This window comes from Herpailurus yagouaroundi, unplaced genomic scaffold (assembly GCF_014898765.1).
Source record: "Herpailurus yagouaroundi ecotype Mexico unplaced genomic scaffold, PumYag 164, whole genome shotgun sequence".
Lineage (NCBI taxonomy): Eukaryota > Metazoa > Chordata > Mammalia > Carnivora > Felidae > Herpailurus > Herpailurus yagouaroundi.
Window position 1 is genome coordinate 12,249,100 of NW_024412405.1, and position 22,753 is coordinate 12,271,852.

Consider the following 22,753-nt stretch of genomic DNA (forward strand, 5'->3'; position numbering starts at 1 on the left):
AATGTATATATCTAGGCTGAACCTCACCTCCTCCAATGCCAGACACATATATTGAAGTGTTTACATCTCTATTTAGATGCCTAATTTCCCATTCCCCCCAAACCTGCTCTTCCCAGACTGTCCCATTCTAGAAAACAGGAAATCCACACCCCACATGCCATCCCTTAGCAAATTCTGTTGTACTGACCCCACCTTCAAAATGTAGCCAGCTTTTGAGATTCTGACAACACAACACCTACTCCTATACTCCATGGTCTGAGCTATTATCGGGTCATACATATCTCTACGATTGTGTCAGCCTCCTAACCAGTCTCCTGGCTTCTCTCCTTGCTCTCCCATGGTCCTCCTCAACACCGCAGCCCTAGTGATCCTGTTAAAATTTAAGCCTACTCAATATCCTTCAGTGTTAACCATCTTGCTCAGATATACAAGCCAAAGTCTTTACAGTGGCCTAGGAGTTCCTATGTGATATGGTCCCATTGTTTCTCTGCCCTCATTCCCTGCTATTCTCTATCTTGCTCACTCGCTCAAGTCACACCAACTATTTCTGTACCTTCAGCCCACCAGGCAAGCTCACATCTTAGAACGGGTGCATGTGCTGCTATCTTCACAGAGAACATTCCCCCAGATATTCACATGGTTCACTCCTTTACTTGCCTCAGGTCTTTTGCTCGAATGTTACCTTCTCACTCAGCAAGACTTCTGCTGGCCCATTTAAAATTGCCAATTCTTCATTCACCTTCCCTGACTTATTTTTGATAGTTTTTCCATCAGCAATGGACACAGTATGTACTTTAGTAATTCATTTTGTTTCCTTCTCCTCATCAGAATATAAGGTCCATGAGGACAGAGATTTTTGTCTCCGATCACTGCTGCATGCCATACCTACCACAGTGCCTGGCACGAACATACTAACTGAGCAAATGAATATGGATGACTGGTTAGATCTGGGATGAGTCTATGACCCTGAGAATGTGGCTCCAGCTTCACATAACACACACAATCTTGTTTTCCTGACCTCAACAGCAGTCATAGATAAAAGACAGCAAAGCAGATTTGAGGTTTTGTTTTGTTGCTGGTTGTTACCATTGTTTTTGCTGCAGATCTAAAATAAGGCAAAATAAGAGGTGCCTGGGTGGCTCAGGTGGTTAAGCATCGGAGTTTGGCTCAGCTCATGATCTCACAGTTTGTGAGTTTGAGCCCCATGCCAGGCTCTGTGCTAACAGCTCTCAGAACCTGGAGCCTGCTTCAGATTCTGGGTCTCCCTCTCTCTCTGCTCCTCCCCGACTTGTTCTCTCTCTCTCTCTCTCTCTCTCTCTCTCTCTCTCTCTCTCAAAAATAAACGTTAAAAAATAAGGCAAAATTCTATGAAAATAAAGGACAAAGAATACTGAATCAATACTGAAAAATATGAGTCATTGCATTTATGGCTGACTTGAATGAAAATCTAATCTTTTTTTTTTTTTAATTTTTTTTTTAACGTTTTTTTGAGACAGAGACAGAGCATGAACTGGGGAGGGGCAGAGAGAGAGGGAGACACAGAATGGAAACAGGCTCCAGGCTCCGAGCCATCAGCCCAGAGCCCGACGCGGGGCTCGAACTCACGGACCGCGAGATCGTGACCTGAGCCGAAGTCGGACGCTCAACCAACTGAGCCACCCAGGCGCCCCGAAAATCTAATCTCTTATCCCCATGTTTCTGTTTACCTATGCCTTAGTCTTAAGAAATGCCTACTCTGTCTCTTTAAGCTTGGGGGACTTAAAGATTTTGTTTTAGCACAAATCTTGATCCTAAAAACTCCTAGGAAACTCATACAAAATGTGAGATGCACGTCTCTCCATTTTAAAGCACCCCTGTTCTATTTTACCTCAACTCCTGGTTCAAAATTAAATGTGCAAAGTACTAGGCCTAGAAGAAGGGTCCTTTGCATAAGCAACGCTGTCTTTTCCTGTAAATAAATATATCCTGGAGGGAACCTACCATGGGCAGAATTTGCCCTTAAATTCTTCCCCAAAGGGACAAACTTCTTCCGGGGTTTGAATATTTTACTGGCCTTTCCTCTGTTTATCTGCAACCTGCTATGAGCTGTTTACTGCAAGAAACTCCTGCTGTCCCTCAAGTTCACTGACGATGTTATTGATGCTCTTTCCTTCCATTATTTCTCAAGGCAAAGGCATAACTAAACAGAATGATGGGGCTGAGGCACCACAGGAATATCTTAAGTTGATTGTATAATTTAATAAATATGCCTGAAAATCCCCCTCTACTATAAAAACAGTACAATAACTTCCAAAGTAATCTTTCAAAATATCACATCAGGGAGTGATACACAATTAAGATGATACACAATTAATATGCTTGCCCGGCACAGTAATACCCATGTCCATATACTTTGAGCTCCTTCCTTCCCAGTGGCCTCATCCCATATGCCTTCAAATCTGTCTTTGAAAAAATTTTAAACTACGGGCATCTTCAGGGTAGAAATTTTAAAATTATAATTATTTTAAGAGGACTTATGGTTGAAAACTGTAAAATCGTATACTTATGTGGACTAAACTTGCACAATTATGCGTCTTTTCCCCAGTGTAGTGTAGTGTTAGAGGGGATTAGGTGGGTAGTGGGACAACTCTAGGTTTGGGGATTTGCTGGACAGATGCTCAGCGCAATGAAGTGCCAAAGAAAATAGATGGCAGTGCTTAGTGAGAAGCAGAGAAGGCAGCTAACCATAGGGTCTAAGTCGTAGAAGACAAGGATGAGACACTGAGAGAGGAATTAGCCTGGGGAATAAAACCTGGAGTCAAGTTACAGCAATTAAAATGAATACAGAGAGATGTCCAAGTAGAGACTTAAAGGAAAAATTCACAGTGCAGAATAATATGTTAAATCATAAACAAGTCAAGTCTAATTTTATTTATATATGGTTGTAAGTACATGGGAAATTTCAGGAAAGATTAATAAGAAACTGTGATGTAATGGGGCGCCTGGGTGGCTCAGTCGGTTGAGCATCTGACTTCGGCTCAGGTCATGATCTCACGGTTCCTGAGTTCGAGCCCCACGTCGGGCTCTGTGCTGACAGCTCTGAGCCTGGAGCCTGCTTCAGATTCTGTGTCTTCCTCTCTCTCTGCCCCTTCCCCACTCATGCTCTGTCTCTGTCTCTCAAAAATGAATAAACGTTAAAAAAACAATTTTTTTTAATTAAAAAAAAAGAAACTGATGTAAAACTGGGGGTAGGGGGAGAAAGACTTACTTTTCATTTCATATTATTCTGCATCATTTAAGTTTTTATATGGTGATACATTGTTATGATAAACTAGTTTAATTTTTCTAAAAGAGAGTGAGCATCATTCTTTGTGTAGCAGGGGGAAAAGATGTAAAATGAACAGGGTACTGCACAACATGGAAGAAAAATAGGCTTAAGTGTTTACAGATTTAAAAGATAATTCCAGGGAGAGCCTGGGTGGCTCAGTTAGTTGAATATCCAACTCTTGATTTCGGATCAGGTCATGATCTCACAGTCATGGGATCAAGCCCCACATCGGGCTCTGTCCTGACAGTGTGGGGACTGCTTGGGATTCTCTTTCTTTCTCTCTCTCTCTCTCTCTCTCTCCCCTCTTCTCCCTCTCCCTCTCTCCCTGCCTCTCCCTGATTTGCACTCTCTCTGTCTCTCTCAAAATAAATAAATAGGAGTGCCTAGGTGGCTTAGTCAGTTAAGCATCTGACTTCAGCTCAGGTCATGATTTTGTGGTTTGTGGGTTTGAGCGCTGTGTCCGGCTCTGTGCTGACGGCTCAGAGCCTGAGGCCTGCTTCAGATTCTGTGTCTCACCCTCCCTCTGCCCCTCCCCCACTCTCTCTCTCTCTCAAAAATAAACATTAAAAAAATTTTTTTTAATAAACTAAAAAAAAAAAGGAGTAATTCTGGGTGATGATGGAGTACATACATTGAAGACAGTATCTTATATTGTGCTTAGTTTGGTTTCTAAAAATATACCGAGAACATTCCAAATATACTTTCAATGGTCAAAAGAGAAAGGTTAGCTTCCCAAAACCCCCAATGGGGGAACCCAAGTAGTGCTATACTTGCTAGGAGAGAGTAGGTAAATATGTATGAATACTCCCAAAGAGCGAGAAGGAGATGTGGAGCAGCTGCGGCAACTTTTCATGACGGAGGCCTGGGTTTCTGGTCCCTCTGTAACATAAGGAAGAGCGTCTTGAGTCCTATCCTTTAGGCCACCAACTTATCATTTAGAATACTGATATATGAGGGGGGCCTGGATGGCTCAGTCGGTTGAGCATCTGACTTCGGCTCAGGTCATGATCTCGCAGTTTGTGGGTTTAAGCCCTGCATCAGGCTCTGTGCTGACAGCTTGCTCAGAGTCTGCAGCCTGCTTCAGATTCTGGGTCTCCTTCTCTCTCTCTGCCCCTCCCCCGCTCATGCTCTGTCTCTTTCTGTCTCTCAAAAATAAATAAATGTTAAAAAAATTAAAAAAAAAAACTGATATATGAATGTTTAAGACAAATTTATCCGTGACATATCATTAGGAGAGGGATCCTTCTAAACCGTAACATTAAATAATTATTCCCAGAGCTAAAAGAGAAATGAAATCCTCTTTAGATGTAACAGCTAAGTTATCTTAGGCTTTTCTGTAAGGAAAAAATAAAGAAAAAAGAATGAATGAGAAAGAAAGGAACAACTAAATGACCTCTATGTCACACTGAATACCAACCTTATATGGTGAAGGTTCAATTCTTTCCCCAAATAACACCTGACCAAGATTTTCAGATGGGCGTTTTCCTTCTGATGCTTGGCAAAAATCAAACCTGGGGGGGGGGGGGGGAAGTATTTAAGCTTTTACACATAAAAGGAAACAATGACATATCAAGCCCCTATCTCAATCTAGAGGGCAGAAATTAAGTACTGATCATTCCAGTAGCTCTAGTAGTTGAATAAGAAATATATTCACACTCCAAGTTCCATGTACATCTCCCCAAAGCAAAAAAGCAAAACGTCAGAAAATTATGCCCGAGAAAACTTTGATGTCTAAATATCTTTTATGAAGATGTAAATTACAGAATTTAAAAAGTTAACACGATATACTTATTTTTGTTCATTCCAATGATAAAACTGGTATCTTTCTTCTTCAAGCAAATTTTCCATTAACTTATCTCCTTTTGTTCTAACTTTCTAATCCAAAGCTTTAATTAATAATAACATTTCAGGAAGATATGTCAAAGTTCCCTGGGTTTATGCCTCATCCCTATACAATGCCTAACACATCCCAACATGAGAAGCATGGCAAGACAGACCCTAGAGAGCAGAGAATTGTGAAGCAGCCATAATCAGTCAGCTATAAGGTTCTCTGTAATTCCCTTGTATTATTAACCAGGTTTCAAAATAATTTGCTTTAAACATTACAGTCAAATTTCAGCTTTGCTATAGAAAATTAAAGGACAGTTCTTGTGTTCATTCTGGAATGATATAGGAGCACTCAGGACCCATGCAGTGATGGCTACAGATTAGATTCCCAAAACAAAGATGAATCTTCGGTGATAAAAAACAGGCTGGTTGGGGGCGCCTCGCTGCCTCAGTTGGTGGAGCATGCAACTCTGGATCTTGGCGTTGTGAGTTTGAGCCCACATTGGGCGTACAGATTACTTAAAAATCTTAAAAAAAAAACAAACCCACAAAACTGGGGCCAGGAAGTCCTCAAATGAAGACTTTCCATGTAGTGGACGTAAGAGATCCACTGAATTTTCCCTGATACATCTCACAAAGATTTCAGGAAATATGTTTGTTTATTTAACAAAAGAAACAAAAACTGAAAAGAGCATTTAGGTCTCGTCTCCAATAGTTACATAAATAACAGTCCATCCATTTATGAATGTTGTACTTCCTTCTAATACGTAGTTAGGCATCTGGATTCTAATAGGATAGTCTCACTTTTTGGTGTGTGCTTTTTTTCTATAGTAAGCACATATTTTCTTTTAAACCTCTTAAATACAACAAAAATTTAGAAGCCAGATAAAATTTAGGAACCGTTTTATACTCAATAGGGTATATCGTGATCAAATGAATAAAGGTTATATATACACAAAAAATTTTTTATAATATCAAAAAAGTTAAAATAATAAAATGTTCTAAAACAGAGATATAGTGGAACAAATTATACACAACCTCTACAATGAAACAACAAACAGGGGTGCCTGGCTGGCTCAGTTGGTAGGGCATGCAACTCTTGATCTCAGGGTCATGAGTTCAGGCCCCACACTGGGTGAGAGCTTACTTTAAAAAACAAAACAAGGGGCGCCTGGGTGGCTCAGTCAGTTGGGCGTCCGACTTCAGCTCAGATCACGATCTCCCCGTCCGTGAGCTCGAGCCCCGTGTCGGGCTCTGGGCTGATGGCTCAGAGCCTGGAGCCTGCTTCCAATTCTGTGTCTCCCTCTCTCTCTGCCCCTGCCCCGTTCATGCTCTGTCTCTCTCTGTCTCAAAAATAAATAAACGTTAAAAAAAAAAACCAAAAAAACAAAACAAAAAAAAAGAACAAAAAAAGCATAAACAACTACGAAAAAGACTGGGGTAGCTATGGCTGTGTATTAACGTGAAAAGATTAGATGAGAAAAACAAGGTGCAAAACTACTTTTGTTTAAAACAAAAATGTATAGATGTGGTTAGGTACATTAGAATATGCAGAGAAAAAAATGTAGGAGGAGCAGAAAACAAAGCAATTATTTCTGGGGATTGATTATGAAGGACATAAGAATTTTGTTAAGGGGCACCTGGGTGGCTCAGTTGGTTGAGCGTCTGACATCAGCTCAGGTCATGATCTCACCATTGATAAGTTTGAGCCCCACATCAGGCTCTGTGCTGACAGCTCAGAGCCTGGAGCCTGCTTCAGATTCTGTCTCTTTCTCTCTCTGTCCCTCTCCTGCTCGCCCTGTGTGTGTCTCTCTCAAAAATAAGCATTTAAAAACAAAAAAAAGGGGCGCCTGGGTGGCGCAGTCGGTTAAGCGTCCGACTTCAGCCAGGTCACGATCTCGCGGTCCGTGAGTTCGAGCCCCGCGTCACGCTCTGGGCTGATGGCTCAGAGTCTGGAGCCTGTTTCCAATTCTGTGTCTCCCTCTCTCTCTGCCCCTCCCCCGTTCATGCTCGGTCTCTCTCTGTCCCAAAAATAAATAAACATTGAAAAAAAAATTAAAAAAAAAATAAATAAAAACAACAAAAAAAAGAATTTTGTTTAAAATTATGTGGAGTTTGGGGGCACCTGAGTGGCTCAGTCAGTTAAGCTTCGGGCTCTTGATTTCTGCTCAGGTCAGTATCTCACGGTTGGTGGGATTGAGCCTCTGTTAGGCTCTGGGCTGACGGTGCGGAGCCTGTTGGGATTCTCTCTACCCCTCTCTCTGCTCCTCCCCTGCTTGCTCACAAGGCATACACATGCACTCTTTCTCTGAAAATAAATACATAAACTTAAAAATGTTTTGAGTATTTTTATAATTAAAAAATCTATTTTTTTATGTTTATTTATTTATTGGGGGATGGGTGGCAGAGAGGGAGAGGAAGATCAAGAATCCCAAGTAGGCTCTGTACTATCAGCACTAAGCCCAACTCAGGGCTCAATTTCACCACCATAAGATCATGACCTGAGCTGAAATCAAGAGTTGGACACTCATGGGGCACGTAGGTGGCTCTGTAGGTTGGGCATCAGACTTCAGCTCATGTTACTGAGTTCGAGCCCTGCGTCGGACTCTGTGTTGACAGTATGGAGCCTGGAACCTGCTTCTGATTCTGTGTCTCCCACTCTCTCTCTGCTTCTCCCTGACTCATTCTCTGGATTGCTCTCTCTCTTAAAAACATTAAAAAAAAAAAAAAAAGTTGGACACTTAAGTGACTAAGCTACCCAGGTGCCCCTATAATTAAAAAATTTAAAGGGGCGCCTGGGTGGCGCAGTCGGTTAAGCGTCCGACTTCAGCCAGGTCACAATCTTGTGGTCCGTGAGTTCGAGCCCCGCGTCAGGCTCTGGGCTGATGGCTCGGAGACTGGAGCCGGTTTCTGATTCTGTGTCTCCCTCTCTCTCTGCCCCTCCCCCGTTCATGCTCTGTCTCTCTCTGTTCCAAAAATAAATAAACGTTGAAAAAAAAAATTTTTTTTTAAATTTAAAGAAAACACAATGGCTTTTTGTCCACTGAGATAAAAAAGGAAATCCACTGTTTTAGTTGGTGCTTCTATTGAAAAGATCACATTTCACATTCTAACCCTACCTTGGAATAAAGAATACCCTTTAAAAAATGTTTTTAGGCCCTCTATGTTTTTAAAGCACATATAAATTTATCCATAACTATGGAGAAAATAAAATTCTAAAAGTACAAAATTCTGATAAGTCGTATACAATTTTATTTTTTTATTTTAGAGAATCTTAAGCAGGATCCATGCTCAGAATGGAGCCCAATGCTGGGCTCGATCCCATGACCCTGGGATCATGACCTGGGCCAAAATCAAGAGTTGGACACTCAACGGACACTCAACTGACTGACACTCAACAGAGCTAACCAGGCAACCCGAGTTACATGCAATTTTATATAAAAATCAAGCTAAAAAACTTACGCTGTGTACTCATAAGGAAGAACAGATTCCACTGAATCAAGCCTGTTCACGAATAGTTCTATTTCAGCCTGAAAATGAGGAAACACAGAATTAGAATATAAACTGGAGATCAAAACTTAAGTCATGTTTAGAACTGAAAAATAATTTGACGTGTTTGAAATTAAAACTTGATGATATTTAAACATTTCTCTCATAAATCCATTCACTAAGTGGGCTTATATACAGTTAAATTACAACAAAATATTTTCATAGTTGAAAATGTCTCCAATAATTTCTAAATGTTTTTTAAGTTATAAAATTTCTTAAAAATTAAGATATTTAAATCATTCATCATGTCAATATAGATGCCATTCTTAAAAGTCTGTTTTTCAAAATCAATATTTCATTCTGCAGAACAAAAATAATTTTTATTTTTAAACAACTTTTTCTTAAACATTCTCATAGCAGTCAAGAAATGCTTCCAAGTCAGAAGAAATTTCTAGATCAACTATACTAGAAATACAACCACTGCTCTTAAACAGACAGGAGATAGACAATGGAAAGATGATTTAACTTTGGAGGACTGCTCTGATTCAATTGGAGAGTGCTTAACTACAAAGGTAACAACAGTGAAGAAATTCACAAAGACCAAATCAAGTTCCACAATGGGGAAAGAGGAGAAAAGTTATATCACCTTCCTAGGAAATACAGGCTAATTTAAAGCCATACTTCCTTTTATTTATTTATTTTTTATAGTTCAGCTTTTTTTTTTTCCAATTTATTTTTAAAATTTTATTTAAATTCAAGTCAGTTAACATATAGTGTAATAATGGTTTCAGGAGTAGAATTTAGTGATTCATCACTACATACAACACCCAGTGCTCATCCCAACAAGTGCCCTCCTCAAAGCCTGTCACCCATTTAGCCCATAGCCCCACCCAACACGCCTCCAGCAACCCTCAGTTTATCCTCTGTACTTAAGAGTTTCTTCTGGGGGTGCCTGGGTGGCTCAGTCAGTTAAGCGTTCGACTCCTGGTTTCAGCTCAGACTCAGGTCATGATCTCATGGTTGGTGAATTCGAGCTCCACAACAGGCTCCGCACTGACAGTGCAGAGCCTGCTTGGGATTCTATTTCCCTCTCTCTGTCCCTGCTGTGCTCTCTCTCTCTCTCTCTCTCTCAAAATAAATAAAATAAACTTTAAAAAGTTATTAAAAAAAAAAAAGAGTCTCTTCTGGTTTGCCTCCCTCTTTGTTTTTATCTTATTTTTCCTTCCCTTCCCCTATGTTCACCTGTTTTGTTTCTTAAATTCCACATGAGTAAAATCGTATGATACTTATCTTTCTCTGACTGACTTATTTTGCTTAGCGTAATATATTCTAGTTCCATCCATGTTGTTGCAAATGGCAAGATTTCATTCTTTTTGATTGCCAAGTAATATTCCATTGTGTGTGTGTGTGTGTGTATTATACATATATATATATACCAAGCCTCTTTTTTTTTTTTTAATGTTTACTTTTGTAAGAGAGAGGAAGAGAGAGAGAGAGAGAGAAACAGGATCTGAAGTGGACTCTGCACTGACAGCAGAGCCCGAAGTGGGGCTCGAACTCCCAAACCATGAAATCGTGACCTGAGCCAAAGTCAGATACTTAACCAACTGAGCCACCCAGGCACCCCACCTCTTCTTTATCCATTCATCAGTTGATGGACATTTGGGTTCTTTCCATACTTTGGCTATTGTCGATAGCACTGTTATAAACATTGGGGTGCATGTGCCCCTTCAAAGCAGCATTTTTGTATCCTTTGGATAAATACCTAATAGTGCAATTCCTGGGTCATAGGGCAGCTCTATTTTTAATTTTTTGATGAATCCCCACACTGTTTTCCAGAGTGGCTACACCAGTTTGCCTTCCCACCAGCAGTGCAAAAGTGTCCCCCTTTCTCCACATCCTTGCCAACATCTGTTGTTTCCAGAGTTGTTAGTTTTAACCATTCTGACAGGTATAAGGTGGTATCTCATTGTGGTTTTGATTTGTATTTCTCTGAGGATGAGTGATATTGGGCATCTTTCCATGTGTCTGTTAGCCGTCTAGATGTCTTCTTTGAAACTGTCTGTTCATGCCTTTTGCCCAAGCCATACTTCCTACTGAAGCTCCCCAAATGTCTCCAAGATATATTTGAAGTTCTGCAGAACCCAAAATACATATCCACTCTCAATAGGGGCTCACTGCAATTCATGACAGAATTCTTTAGTTGAAGTTGAAGAAGCCAGTAAGTAATTTAGGCCCTGAAGTGCTTTACGTGCTAACCAAAAACATTTACATAGGAGCTGTTTACCTTGGATAAGTATATTAATAGAGTTAGACTGCTATGGCTGTCTCTGGACTCTAATCATGGGGCTGCCTGGAACGGCATAAAGCCACATTTGTCACTTTGATCTTGTTCACTGGTACTGCTAAGCAGTCCTCTATACTTGTTAATATCCCAAAGGTGAGACAAGATGTTTGATGTAGTTTGTACAAATAATACACTGCCACTGGAAAAGCAAAGGATACAGCTCTAGGGCCAGTTTGCCTGGGTTCAAATCCCAGCACTTACTATTTGGTCAAGTTATTTAACATCTCAGTTTCCTTATCTGCAAAATGGGGATACAGTATTTACCTCATAGAGGTATGAGGATTAAATGAGTTAACATTTATAAAGTACTTAAAAACAGTGCCTAAAACATGAAGTGCTATATATTTGTTAAGTGAATAAAAGCAAATGAATTTAATGATATTCAGAATAGGAAATGCCTAAACTACACTGCTCTTTTGCCAAAATAAATGCTTACCCGATATTCCTAATATACAATGAAAGATAAAACATTAGTCTTTGTGTATAGTAGTGAAAACAGTATCATATTCAATCCCTAAAATTATAAGGAAATGAAATTACTCAATGGCAACACTGTCTCAAACATACACAAAAAATTTAACTGTGTGTCCTTGCATAAAACATTCTTTATCATTGGTTTAAATTTTAGCTAAGAAGATAATGGGACATGACATTTAAGCATTACAGAATGCTTGAATAATTATCACAAATATACCTAAACCTGACTGTTGTGAAGGCAAATTTCCCAGTTGATGGCTTACTCTGCCCAAATAATTTTCACTAATTATAAGAGATCAACACTGCTATGATGATACTTGAGAATCTAAGCATTCTATTTAATGTATCTTAATGAAGACTGAAAGATCCCTAAAAAGCTAATCCAGTTCACATTTCTAGATTTCTTTTTAGGAAGAAACGCAGCTATTATATTCTATAGAACTTTCTAGGTTTTCAGTTTCAAAATCTGTAGAGCCACATTTTCACCACGGAAGTTGAATCCCTTGTGCCACAATTAAACCTATTCCTTACTTTCAACTTCATTCAGTACAAAGTGATCGACAGCAGGGACTTTGAAGCTACGCTGCCTGAGTTTAAATCCTGAAAATGACATTTACTAGCTATGTGATCCTGGGTAAGTTTCTTCACTTAACTCAGTTTTCTCATTTGTAGAATGGAAGTAATAATAACTCCTGCTTCAAGCTGTTTTAAGAAGATTCCAGAGCAGTACTTGGTACAAAATACTAAGTAGTCACTATTATGCAGCAATGCCCAACAGGACTTTAAAGAAGGATGGAAATATTCTTTTTTTTTTTTAACTTTACTATTTTCTTTTTAAGTTTATTTTATTTGAGAAAGAGCAGGGAAGGGGCAGAGAGGGAGAGGGGAGAGAGAAAATCCTAAGCAGGCTCCACACTGTCAGCATGGAGCACTACTCAGGGCTCAATCTCACTACCATGAGATTGTGACCTGAGCCAAAATCAAGAGTTGAACGCTTAACCTACTGAGCCACCCAGACGCCCCAATGGTGGAAATATTCTTATCTGCACTGTCAAATACACACATGGCCATTTGTCACTTAAAATGTGGTTAGCAGGGTTAAAGGACTGAATTGTTTAATTATGTTTGAAAAGTCATAGGAGGCTAATGGCTTCTGTACCAGAAAGCACAGTGACATAAAGAAATGCTGCTTAGTAACATTTATATGCGCTTTTTATATACTTATTATTTTTTACTCTAATCACTACAATCTTTTCTTTGCCTAAAAATTAACTCTAAAGTTGTTAGTCTATCCTAGAGATCAGCAAACTTTTTTTTTTTTTTAATGTTTATTCATTCTTTGAGATAGAGACAGAGTGTGAGTAGGGGAGGGTTAGAGAGAGGGAAACAGAATCCGAAGCAAGCTCCAGGCGCTGAGCTGCCAGCACAGAGCCTGATGCGGGGGGGGGGGGGGCTCGAACTCCTGACCACGAGACCATGACCTGAGCTGAAATCAGATGCTTAACCAGCTGAGCCACCCAGATGCCCCCAAGATCAGTAAACTTCTTAAAGGGCCAGAGAGTAATCACTTTAGGCTTTGAAGTTTACAGTCTCTGCCAATGTACAGCATGAAAGCAGCCACAGATGTTACACAGGTGAAATGAGTGCGGCTGTAGCCCAATGAAATTTTATTTATGGGCACTGAAATTCGATTGTCATGTAATTTTCATTCATCACTAAATATTATTCTTTCAAATTTTTCCAATCACTTAAAAATATAAATGCAATTCTTAGCTCAAGGGCCCTATAAAAGCAGTCTGCACACTGGACTGGACAACCTTTGAGCTCTGCTTTCTAGCTATTTTTCGATATTCCATAAATTAACATCTTAGAGAACCCAAAATTGGGCATAGGGTCCAAAGAGCTGTTGCCATGTGAAAAATTTCAGGACACTGTCCAAAGGCATATAAATTTAGGGTAAAATTTTCTTCCATTTCTACTCAATGGATGAGACAAGAATTTTTGCTTAGCCTATGACGTTCACTCTGAAGTTTCATGACACATCTTTTGGCTACAGGATTATACAGTGAGAGAAAACCCTATTTTCATTTTCTGACTTTCTCCTATCTCCTTTGAGTATTAATCTTTCAAAACAGAAAGGTCTTAATCTTTTCAATTATCTCCTTGATCATGCCAGCTGCTTTTCTCAGGACCTCACCCTACTCTCATATCTTTCTTAAAAGGTATGTCATAGGGGCGCCTGGGTGGCGCAGTCGGTTTAGCGTCCGACTTCAGCCAGGTCACGATCTTGCGGTCCGTGAGTTCGAGACCCGCGTCGGGCTCTGGGCTGATGGCTCAGAGCCTGGAGCCTGTTTCCGATTCTGTGTCTCCCTCTCTCTCTGCCCCTCCCCTGTTCATGCTCTGTCTCTCTCTGTCCCAAAAATAAATAAACGTTGAAAAAAAATTAAAAAAAAAAAAAAAGGTATGTCATTAAGAATTACAGGCAGAGGGGCACCTGGGTGGCTCAGTCAGTTAAGCATCTGACTTCGGCTCAGGTCATGATCTCCCGGTGTGTGGGTTTGAGCCCCGTGTCGGGCTCTGTGCTGATGGCTCAGACCCTGGAGCCTGCTTCGGATTCTGTGTCTCCCCCTCTCTCTGCCCCTCCCCTACTCACACTCGGTCTCTCTCTCTCCCTCAGAAATAAACGTTAAAAAAGAAAAAAGAATTACAGGCAAAATTCAAGGTTTAGACATCAAAGTGTCATGTATACATAGAATGACATTGTTTTTCATTAGCCTTTTGGCCATTAGCATAAATGCTTCAATGACATTCTTCATCTCTTTCCCATGTTCTATAAATGATAGCTCACAACTCATCATCTCAAAAATATATTATTTGATTTTCTTTTTTTTTTTTTTTTTAATTTTTTTTTCCAACGTTTATTTATTTTTGGGACAGAGAGAGACAGAGCATGAACGGGGGAGGGGCAGAGAGAGAGGGAGACACAGAATCGGAAACAGGCTCCAGGCTCCGAGCCATCAGCCCAGAGCCCGACGCGGGGCTCGAACTCCCGGACCGCGAGATCGTGACCTGGCTGAAGTCGGACGCTTAACCGACTGTGCCACCCAGGCGCCCCTATTATTTGATTTTCTTAAAGTATACCTTTTTAACTTGTCCATGACCAAATTAATTTACTTTTTGCTCTCTTTTATTTTTTATTTTATTATTTTCTTTAAAAATTTTTTATGTTTATTTATTTTTGAAAGAGAGACAGAGTGTGAACAGGGGAGGGACAGAGAGAGAGAGGGAGACACAGAATAGAATCTGAAGCAGACTCCAGGTTCTGAGCCGTCAGCACAGAGCCTAACGTGGGACCCGAACCCACCAACCGTAAAGAGATCATGACCTGAGCTGAAGTCGGATGCTCAACCGACTGAGCCACCCAGGTGCCCCATCTCTTTTTTTAAATGTTTATTTATTTTTGAGAGAGAGACAGAATGCCAGCATAGGAGGGGCAGAGAGAGATGGACAGAGGGTCCGAAGTGGGTTCCGCACTGACAGCAGAAAGCCAGATGCGGGGCTTGCATTGACGGCAGAGAGCCCGATGCGGGGCTTGACCTCACAAGTGGTGAGATGGGCCTAAGCCAACACCGGATGTTTAACTGACTGAGCCACCCAGGTGCTCCACTCTTTGCTCTCTTAGATTTAAGAGCACTCCAGGAAATACAGTCCCAGTGACTTTACAGTGTGTTACACATGGCAACTTAATACTGCTGGCACATTAAAACATCTCACGTGTATTCTTTTCACTAAATTTAAGATCCAAATAGGCCTCAGGCACTTGTCCTGGAAGTCTGTCTCTATCTCCCACGGATTTCAGCATTCCCCATGAATTTACTGCCTAGCCTACTCTGCCCAAGCTAACCCATACCAGTTTAAATTCCAATTTAATCTTTTTAAAAGACAATCTTGTCAAAATTTTAGAAATTACATTTACTGGCTCCCTCTAAATCTACTGTTAAGTGTATTTTGAATAACTCCACAAATCAGGAAAATTTTATTGAAGATATCATGTTAGTCTTCTGTTTATATAATTTAGTATCACTTGACTAATTACTCCCACATACTCATTTTGGTCTATAGCGCAGAGACCCACACACACTTCCCCTTCCTACTTTATTTGCACATTATTAGTTTTTACTCATCTTATCCATGGCATTTTATCTAATATCAAATTCCCATTAAATTAATTTTATCTGTCAACTTTTCCTGACCTGGTAAAGTAGCTTCAAATTCTACTCCTAATAACAAAAGAGTTACAAAACATATGTTTTAGCCTTGCCTTGTGATTTAAAAGGCTGCCCACAAAATTTTCCAAAATAGCCAAACTCCAAAGAACAATCCTTCTCACAAATCTTTCACCTAAAAACAGAGTTTATTTTTACACCCAACACATAAGCAGGGAACACAACTTCAGATTGGAGGCTGCATAGCACCAGATTCCTGAATTCATTTCAAATCCTAAGTCTACTACTTTTAATAAATATGTGCTTTTCATCAAGTAGTAATTTTGAATTTGAGAAATGAAATAACAAAACAGGTAACAATACAGAAGCTGGTCTACAGTTGGCACACAAGAATTGTAAGATAATGACTAAATAAACATAGCTACTACTATTATTTCAGAGAAAATGGACATTACTGAATCTGAATATTTGTTAGTATAAGGATAACATGGGGAGTTTCTCCTCCTTCCCATTAAAGGACACTAAGACGGTAGCCTTCTGATCTACTGTTTCTGCCCATTAATTGACCTCTTCTCAGCTATTAGCCCAGGGAAGGGGCAGGTAAGAGTTACCACGCACAATTCTCCTAATAACCTTATGAACTAGGAATTGCTTGCTCTACTTTAAGGACATAAGTTCAAAAACTGGATTGCTGACTCAAAAAACTACGTGAACTCAAGTGCTGCTACCATCACTTTTCACCTCTGCTGCTCTCAGTCCTGTACGTCTTTTCCTTCTTGTCTCTTCTGACACTTTTTCACACTTACTCTTATAGGAAAGTTAGTTTGTCACAGATATCACCATGAAATTATGGACCTTTTTCTATTATTCAGTAAACTAATCAAAACACACCTTGTATATTCAGTTCATCTTGGCTATTTCTGTGGCACTTTCATTCTTCCTTTAAATTGGAAGAATCTGAAAATTTGAGAATTATTGTCTCACAACATGCTAAGAAACGTAAATTACAATTAATGATATCTTTAACAAGGAATAGAGCTGAGTGCCTGGGTGGCTCAGTTGGTTAAGCATCCTAACTTTGGCTCAGGTCATGATCTCAAGGTCCGTGAGTTCCATCCCTGCTTCAGGTGAGTTCGAGCCGTGCTTTGGGTGAGACCCGCTTCTCTCTCTCTCCCTCTCTCTCTCTCTGCCCCTCATGGAATTCTCTCTCCCTCTCTCTCTGCCCCTCACTCACTTGCATCCTCTCTTTGAAATTAAAAGAGCAATTTACAACGTATTTGTAAATATGCTACATTTAGAAATCTCTATCTTAAGTATCAATTCTTACACAAAAATTCAAACACAAAATTTCAAAAATATTTTAAGGGGGCACCTAGGTTGGTGTCCAACTCTCAATTTTGGCTCAGGTCATGATCTCACAGTTGTGAGATCAAGCCCCACTTCGGGCTCTGCACAGACAGCACGAAGCCTGCTTGGGATTCTCTCTTCCCTCTCTCTCTGTCCCTCCAATCCCCTCCCCCCATCTCTTGCTCCAAGTAAATGAATATTTAAAAAATATCTTAAGAATGAAATCCTTGTAATATGGCATAGAGAAAATGTTAAAAATTGTAAAGAAAAAGTGAGTTTATGTGGTTTCACAAAAAGCAAAAGTATGCTATAAACATCATGACGTTTATCCCTAAAAAATATAAATACACAGATAAAACAAATAGGAAAAATATAAACAACTGTTGGCTCCAGAGGTCTAGATGGATATACAGGTGATCTTTATACTATTCCGTCAACTTTTTTAAATTTTGAAAAGTGTCACAATTAAAAGTTGGAAAAAGGTAAAAGTTGAAAGTAGACTTCAGTGACAGAAGCCAAATCAAAGCAGTAAGAAATAAAGACGAAAGATTAAAATTTAGTGTGGAAAGCTGTTCTAGAGAAGAAAAGATGACTTCAAAATAAGTATTAAATAGGAGGAAACAGAATTTGAAACGTACAAGAACAAAAAATCCTGAACAATCACGAGAAAGTCATTCATTCAACACATTTATTTAATGCCCATAATACTAGACATTGTGAGTGAAATAATACAAAAGACAGAACACTTGTCTTCAAAGAATTTCTAATCCAGATGGAGAGATAAGACATACATTCAAGAAAGTAAAAGAAAAAAGTGACAATGTTATTTATAAATTCTTGGGTAGTTACTGAATCTCCAAGGGATTTAGTTTTTTTATCATTAAAACAGCAATGTGCTATAAAATGACAATATTTGATTAATTTTATGGTCACTTTCCACTCTAAACATATTTATTTCCCATCCAAAAGTTAATTAAGTGCATCTCCTGGAAATCTGCCTTAAATGGACACAGCCAACTCCAAAATATCACTGAAATGCTTTAAAGGTTACTTCACATTCCCACTTTCAAAATGTCCCAACAGAGTTATTATAAGCATGAAAAGCTGTGACAACATTAAACACTTTACATATAAATATGTACATATAAATGTACAAGGAAGTTACATAAAAATCCTAAAGCAATCCCACCCTAAGAAATTTTTTATGGAAATAGTTCATTTAATTTAGAGTGCTATGGTCTCCCTTCTAAATCCTTTCCCACCCCAAATGTACAATTTTATTTCTGGTCCTAATCTGCCCATTCTACATGTGATCCCAGCTTTGGTCACAACTATACTTCGTTTTATTGCTTTAAGCCATGTGTGTCATGCCACAGAACTGCATTTTTCTCACTTTCTTGTTCCCTTGTTTTGCTTTATTCCACCTTCCTTGCTGTCACATCTATCCTAACCCACACCTATGACTGGTTTTCAAGGTAGAAAGAAATATTCAGAGAAGAAATGTGACTTTGAATAAGACTCAAAGCAACTGACTAATCATAAAAGGGTTTGAGATATCAGGGCATAGCCACAGAAAAGGAAAATTATGGACATTTCAACTGCTTAATATTGGAGAGGTCCACAGTGGGAAAATTTCCAAAGGGAAATCTTAACTCAGACGTGATAAAACAATCCCAATGGAAATGGTGGAACTCATAAATGGATGCTCATGAACTTTGAGTTATCTAACTAGCAATGCCTTGAAGCTGATTTCCTAAGATACTAAGGTGCTTCTTTTATCTCTATCTCACTGAAAAACAAAATTTCAATTTTAGATTGTATCAAAGAAAGGAATAAATACAAAATCTGACAACTCAAAAATTACATAGGTTAAAATTGCATCAATTGTGGAAGCCAGGGAGCTCCAGAGTAAGGCAGAAGAGGTAGGGAGTACTCAGTGTGGAACATACAGCAGCGCCCAAACGTCAAAATCACACTCTAGGGGGCGCATCTTCGCTTCACCACTTGCTAGGTATATACACTTCAGAGTGTTGCTACATCTTATCCAGCTTCAGTTTTCCCATTTACAAATCACAGGGTTGTTGAGAGGATTAACTAAGACACAAAGTACACAAATTGTAGTCTTTATTGTTGTGATTAGCATAGGGCAATAAATAGGTTTGAAAGTTGAGAATAAGAGCAAAGAAAAAATATTTCAAAAGTTTCCTCCAAAGGCTTTCATCAATACTTAATTTTAATGGTAACAAAGAAAAACTTTGTAGAGCACATTTAAAGTAGCTACAATTAACTCTAACACTTAAAAAAAATTTTTTTTAAACATTTATTTATTTTTGAGACAGAGAGAGACAGATGGGGGAGGGTCAGAGAGAGAGGGAGGCACAGAATCTGAAACAGGCTCCAGGCTCTGAGCTGTCAGCACAGAGCCCGACACGGGGTTCGAACTCACGAACCGCGAGATCATGACCTGATCTGAAGTCAGCCGCTTAACCGACTGAGCCACCCAGGTGCCCCTCTAACACTTTCTAAAAGGACACTGATTAAAAAAAAAAAAAAAAAAGTGAGGAAGGATAGGAAGTAGGAGCTTAAAGAATTGGGCTCTAAGATCCACAGAGTACAGATCAGTCTCTAGAACTTATGTGTGTCTCTGTGAGTACGTTGAGGGTGTGGGGTATAAAGCCCACGTCTGTGGCTTTGTTTCACATGTTCAAATATATACCTTTGGAAGGGCTTCCCTTTGTGGAGAGCCAACAGCAGGGCAGTACTTTATCCATATTGACCTTGCTTGCTCCCCCATTCCTAGCTCCCAAATCCACTGTAATGAATAACCACAGGTTTTTTTTTTTTAAGCTTATTTATTTTGAGAGAGAGAGAGAGAGAGAGCACAAGCAGGGGAGGGGCAAAGAGAGAAGCAGGGTGACAGAATCCCAAGCAGGCTCTGCACTGTCAGTGCAGAGTCTGATAGGGAGCTCACACTCATGAAGTGGGAGATCACAATCTGAGCCAAAATCAAGAGTCAGATGCTTCATCGACTGAGTGACCCAACCGCCCCAGAACAATCACGGTTTTAAAATAATTTTACTCAAAAATTTCATTTCTGAAAGCAAACTTTCTAACTAAGCTCCATGTACTTTTTCACAGAAAGGAAAAACAGTTGTTAGAACGTGAATTTATCATAGTCAAAGTCATCCCAATGCCAAATTTCATATATGAAACATTATCAGTAACCCATATACACTGATTAGTTTCTAGAAGCTAAGAGTCAATCTCTTATTCCAAAGAAAACTCTGATAACATGAAACTAAATACCAAGAAGTAAATACATATCAATTATATCAGTAAGTTCATGTGTAATCATATATTTTTTAGACATTTCAAAATCTTCAAACTATATCTATGGTCAAATTAAAACAAGTAATTATACATTCTATCTGTTCAAAGCAATAGTTAGAACTATTCTCTTAAATTTTACTTATTCCATATTTATAGGCAACTACTCCCAAAATAACAATTTATTAAATGTTTCTAAAAATAACTACCAAGAAAGGATGTTTAAAAGTATGATTCTGGAGACACCTGGGTGGCTCAGTTAGTTAGGAGTCTGACTTCAGCTCAAGTCATGATCTCGTGGTGAGTTTGAGCCCCACATGTAGTTCTGTGCTGACAGCTCAGAGCCTGGAGCTTGTTTTGGACTCTGTGTCTCCCTCTCTCTGCCCCTCATGCATTCACAATCTGTCCCTCTCAAAAGTAAATAAACATTTTAAAAAGTCCTATTCTGAAAAAAAGAAAAAAAGTACGATTCTGGTAAAACTTCACTATGACAGATAGCATGATAATGTGCATAAAACCTTAAGGACTCTACCAAAAAACTATTAGAAGTAATAAATGAACTCAGTAAATTTGCAGGACACAAAATAATATACAGAAACCTGTTGCGTTCCTATTCACTAATAACAAAGTAGCAGAAAGGGAAATTAAGAAAACAATGACATTTACAATTACACTCAAAAGAATAAAGTATCTAGAAATAAACTTAACCAAGTAGGTAAAAGACCTGTTTTCTGAAAACCATACAACACTGCTGAAAGAAACTAAAGATGACACAAACAAATGGAAAGATACATTATGCTCATGGACAGGAAGAATATTGTTAACATGTCCATACTACCTCAAGGCACCTAGGTGGCCCAGTCGGTTGAGCGTCCGACTTCAGCTCAAGTCATGATCTCATGGTTTGTGAGTTCAAGCCCCACACGGGGCTCCATGCAGAGCCCACTTTGGATCCTCTATCCTTCTTTCTCTGCCCCTCCCCCGCTTGCACCCTCTCAAAAATAAACATTAAAAAAAAATGTCCATGCTACTTAAGACAATCTACAGATACAACGTAATTCCTATCAAAATACCAATAGTATTTTTCACAGAACCAGAACAATTCAACCTAAAATTTGTATGGAACCACCAAAGTCTCTGAATAGCCAAAGCAATCTGGAGAAAGTACAGAGCTGAAGGCATTACAATCCCAGATTTCAAGATATACTACAAAGCCACAGTAATCAAAACAGTATGATCCTGACACAAAAACAGACACACAGATCAATAAAACAGGAAAGAGTGCCCAGAAACAAGGCCATGCTTATATGGCTAATTCATTTATAACAAAGGAGGCAAGAATTTACAATGGGGAAAAGACAGTCTCTTCAATGAATGGTGCTTGGAAAACTGAACCACTCTTATGTCATACACAAAAAGAAACTCAAAATAGATTAAAGACCTAAATGTAAAACCTAAAACCATAAAACTCCCAGAAGAAAACACAGGCAGCAATCTCTTTGACATCAGTCTTAGCAACATATTTGTGGATATATTTCCTCAGGGAAGGGGAAAAAAAAGCAAAAATAAACTATTGGGACTACTACATCAAAATATAAAGCTTTTGCTTTGGAAATGGAAAACCAACAAAATGGAAGGAAAGGAAACCAACAAAATGAAAAGACAACCTACTGAATGCGAGAAGATATATACGATAAGAAGTTATTGTCTAAAATATATAAAGAACTTGGGGCGCTTGGGTGGCTCAGGAGTGTTTGACTTTGGCTCAGGTCATGATCTCAAGCCCCACGTTGGGCTCTGTGCTGACAGTTCAAAGCCTGGAGCCTGCTTTGGATTCTGTGTGTCCCTCTCTCTCTACTCTCACTCTCCTTCAAAAATAAACAAACATTAAAAAAGCAGATGGCCGGGGCACCTGGGTGGCGCAGTCGGTTAAGCGTCCGACTTCAGCCAGGTCACGATCTCGTGGTCCGTGAGTTCGAGCCCCGCGTCAGGCTCTGGGCTGATGGCTCAGAGCCTGGAGCCTGTTTCCGATTCTGTGTCTCCCTCTCTCTCTGCCCCTCCCCCGTTCATGCTCTGTCTCTCTCTGTCCCAAAAATAAATAAACGTTGAAAAAAAAATTAAAAAAAAAAATTAAAAAATTAAAAAATTAAAAAAAAATTAAAAAGCAGATGGCCAACAGACACATGAAAAGATGCTCAACATCACTCATAATCAGGGAAATGAAATCAAAACCACAATGAGATATCACCTCACACTTGTCAGAATGGCTAAAATCAAAAAGACAAGAAACAACAAACGATGGCAAGGATGTGGAGGAAAAGGAACACTTGTGCACTGTTGATGGAACAGTGGAAGTGTGGAAAACAGGATGGAGGTTCCTCAAAAAATTAAAAATAGAAATACCAT

General features: G+C 39.3%; 1 protein-coding gene across 1 annotated transcript in view; it reads right to left on the bottom strand.

Moving 5' to 3' along the window:
* Window positions 1-22,753, bottom strand: part of TM9SF2 (transmembrane 9 superfamily member 2) — a 66,597-nt gene that overhangs the window by 38,352 nt on the left and 5,492 nt on the right. The window contains exons 2-3 of the mRNA XM_040487164.1: window positions 8,597-8,664; window positions 4,725-4,818 (exon numbers count right to left, since the gene is read on the bottom strand). Coding sequence (XP_040343098.1) covers window positions 4,725-4,818; window positions 8,597-8,664 — 162 coding nt within the window. The remainder of the gene's footprint in view (window positions 1-4,724; window positions 4,819-8,596; window positions 8,665-22,753) is intronic.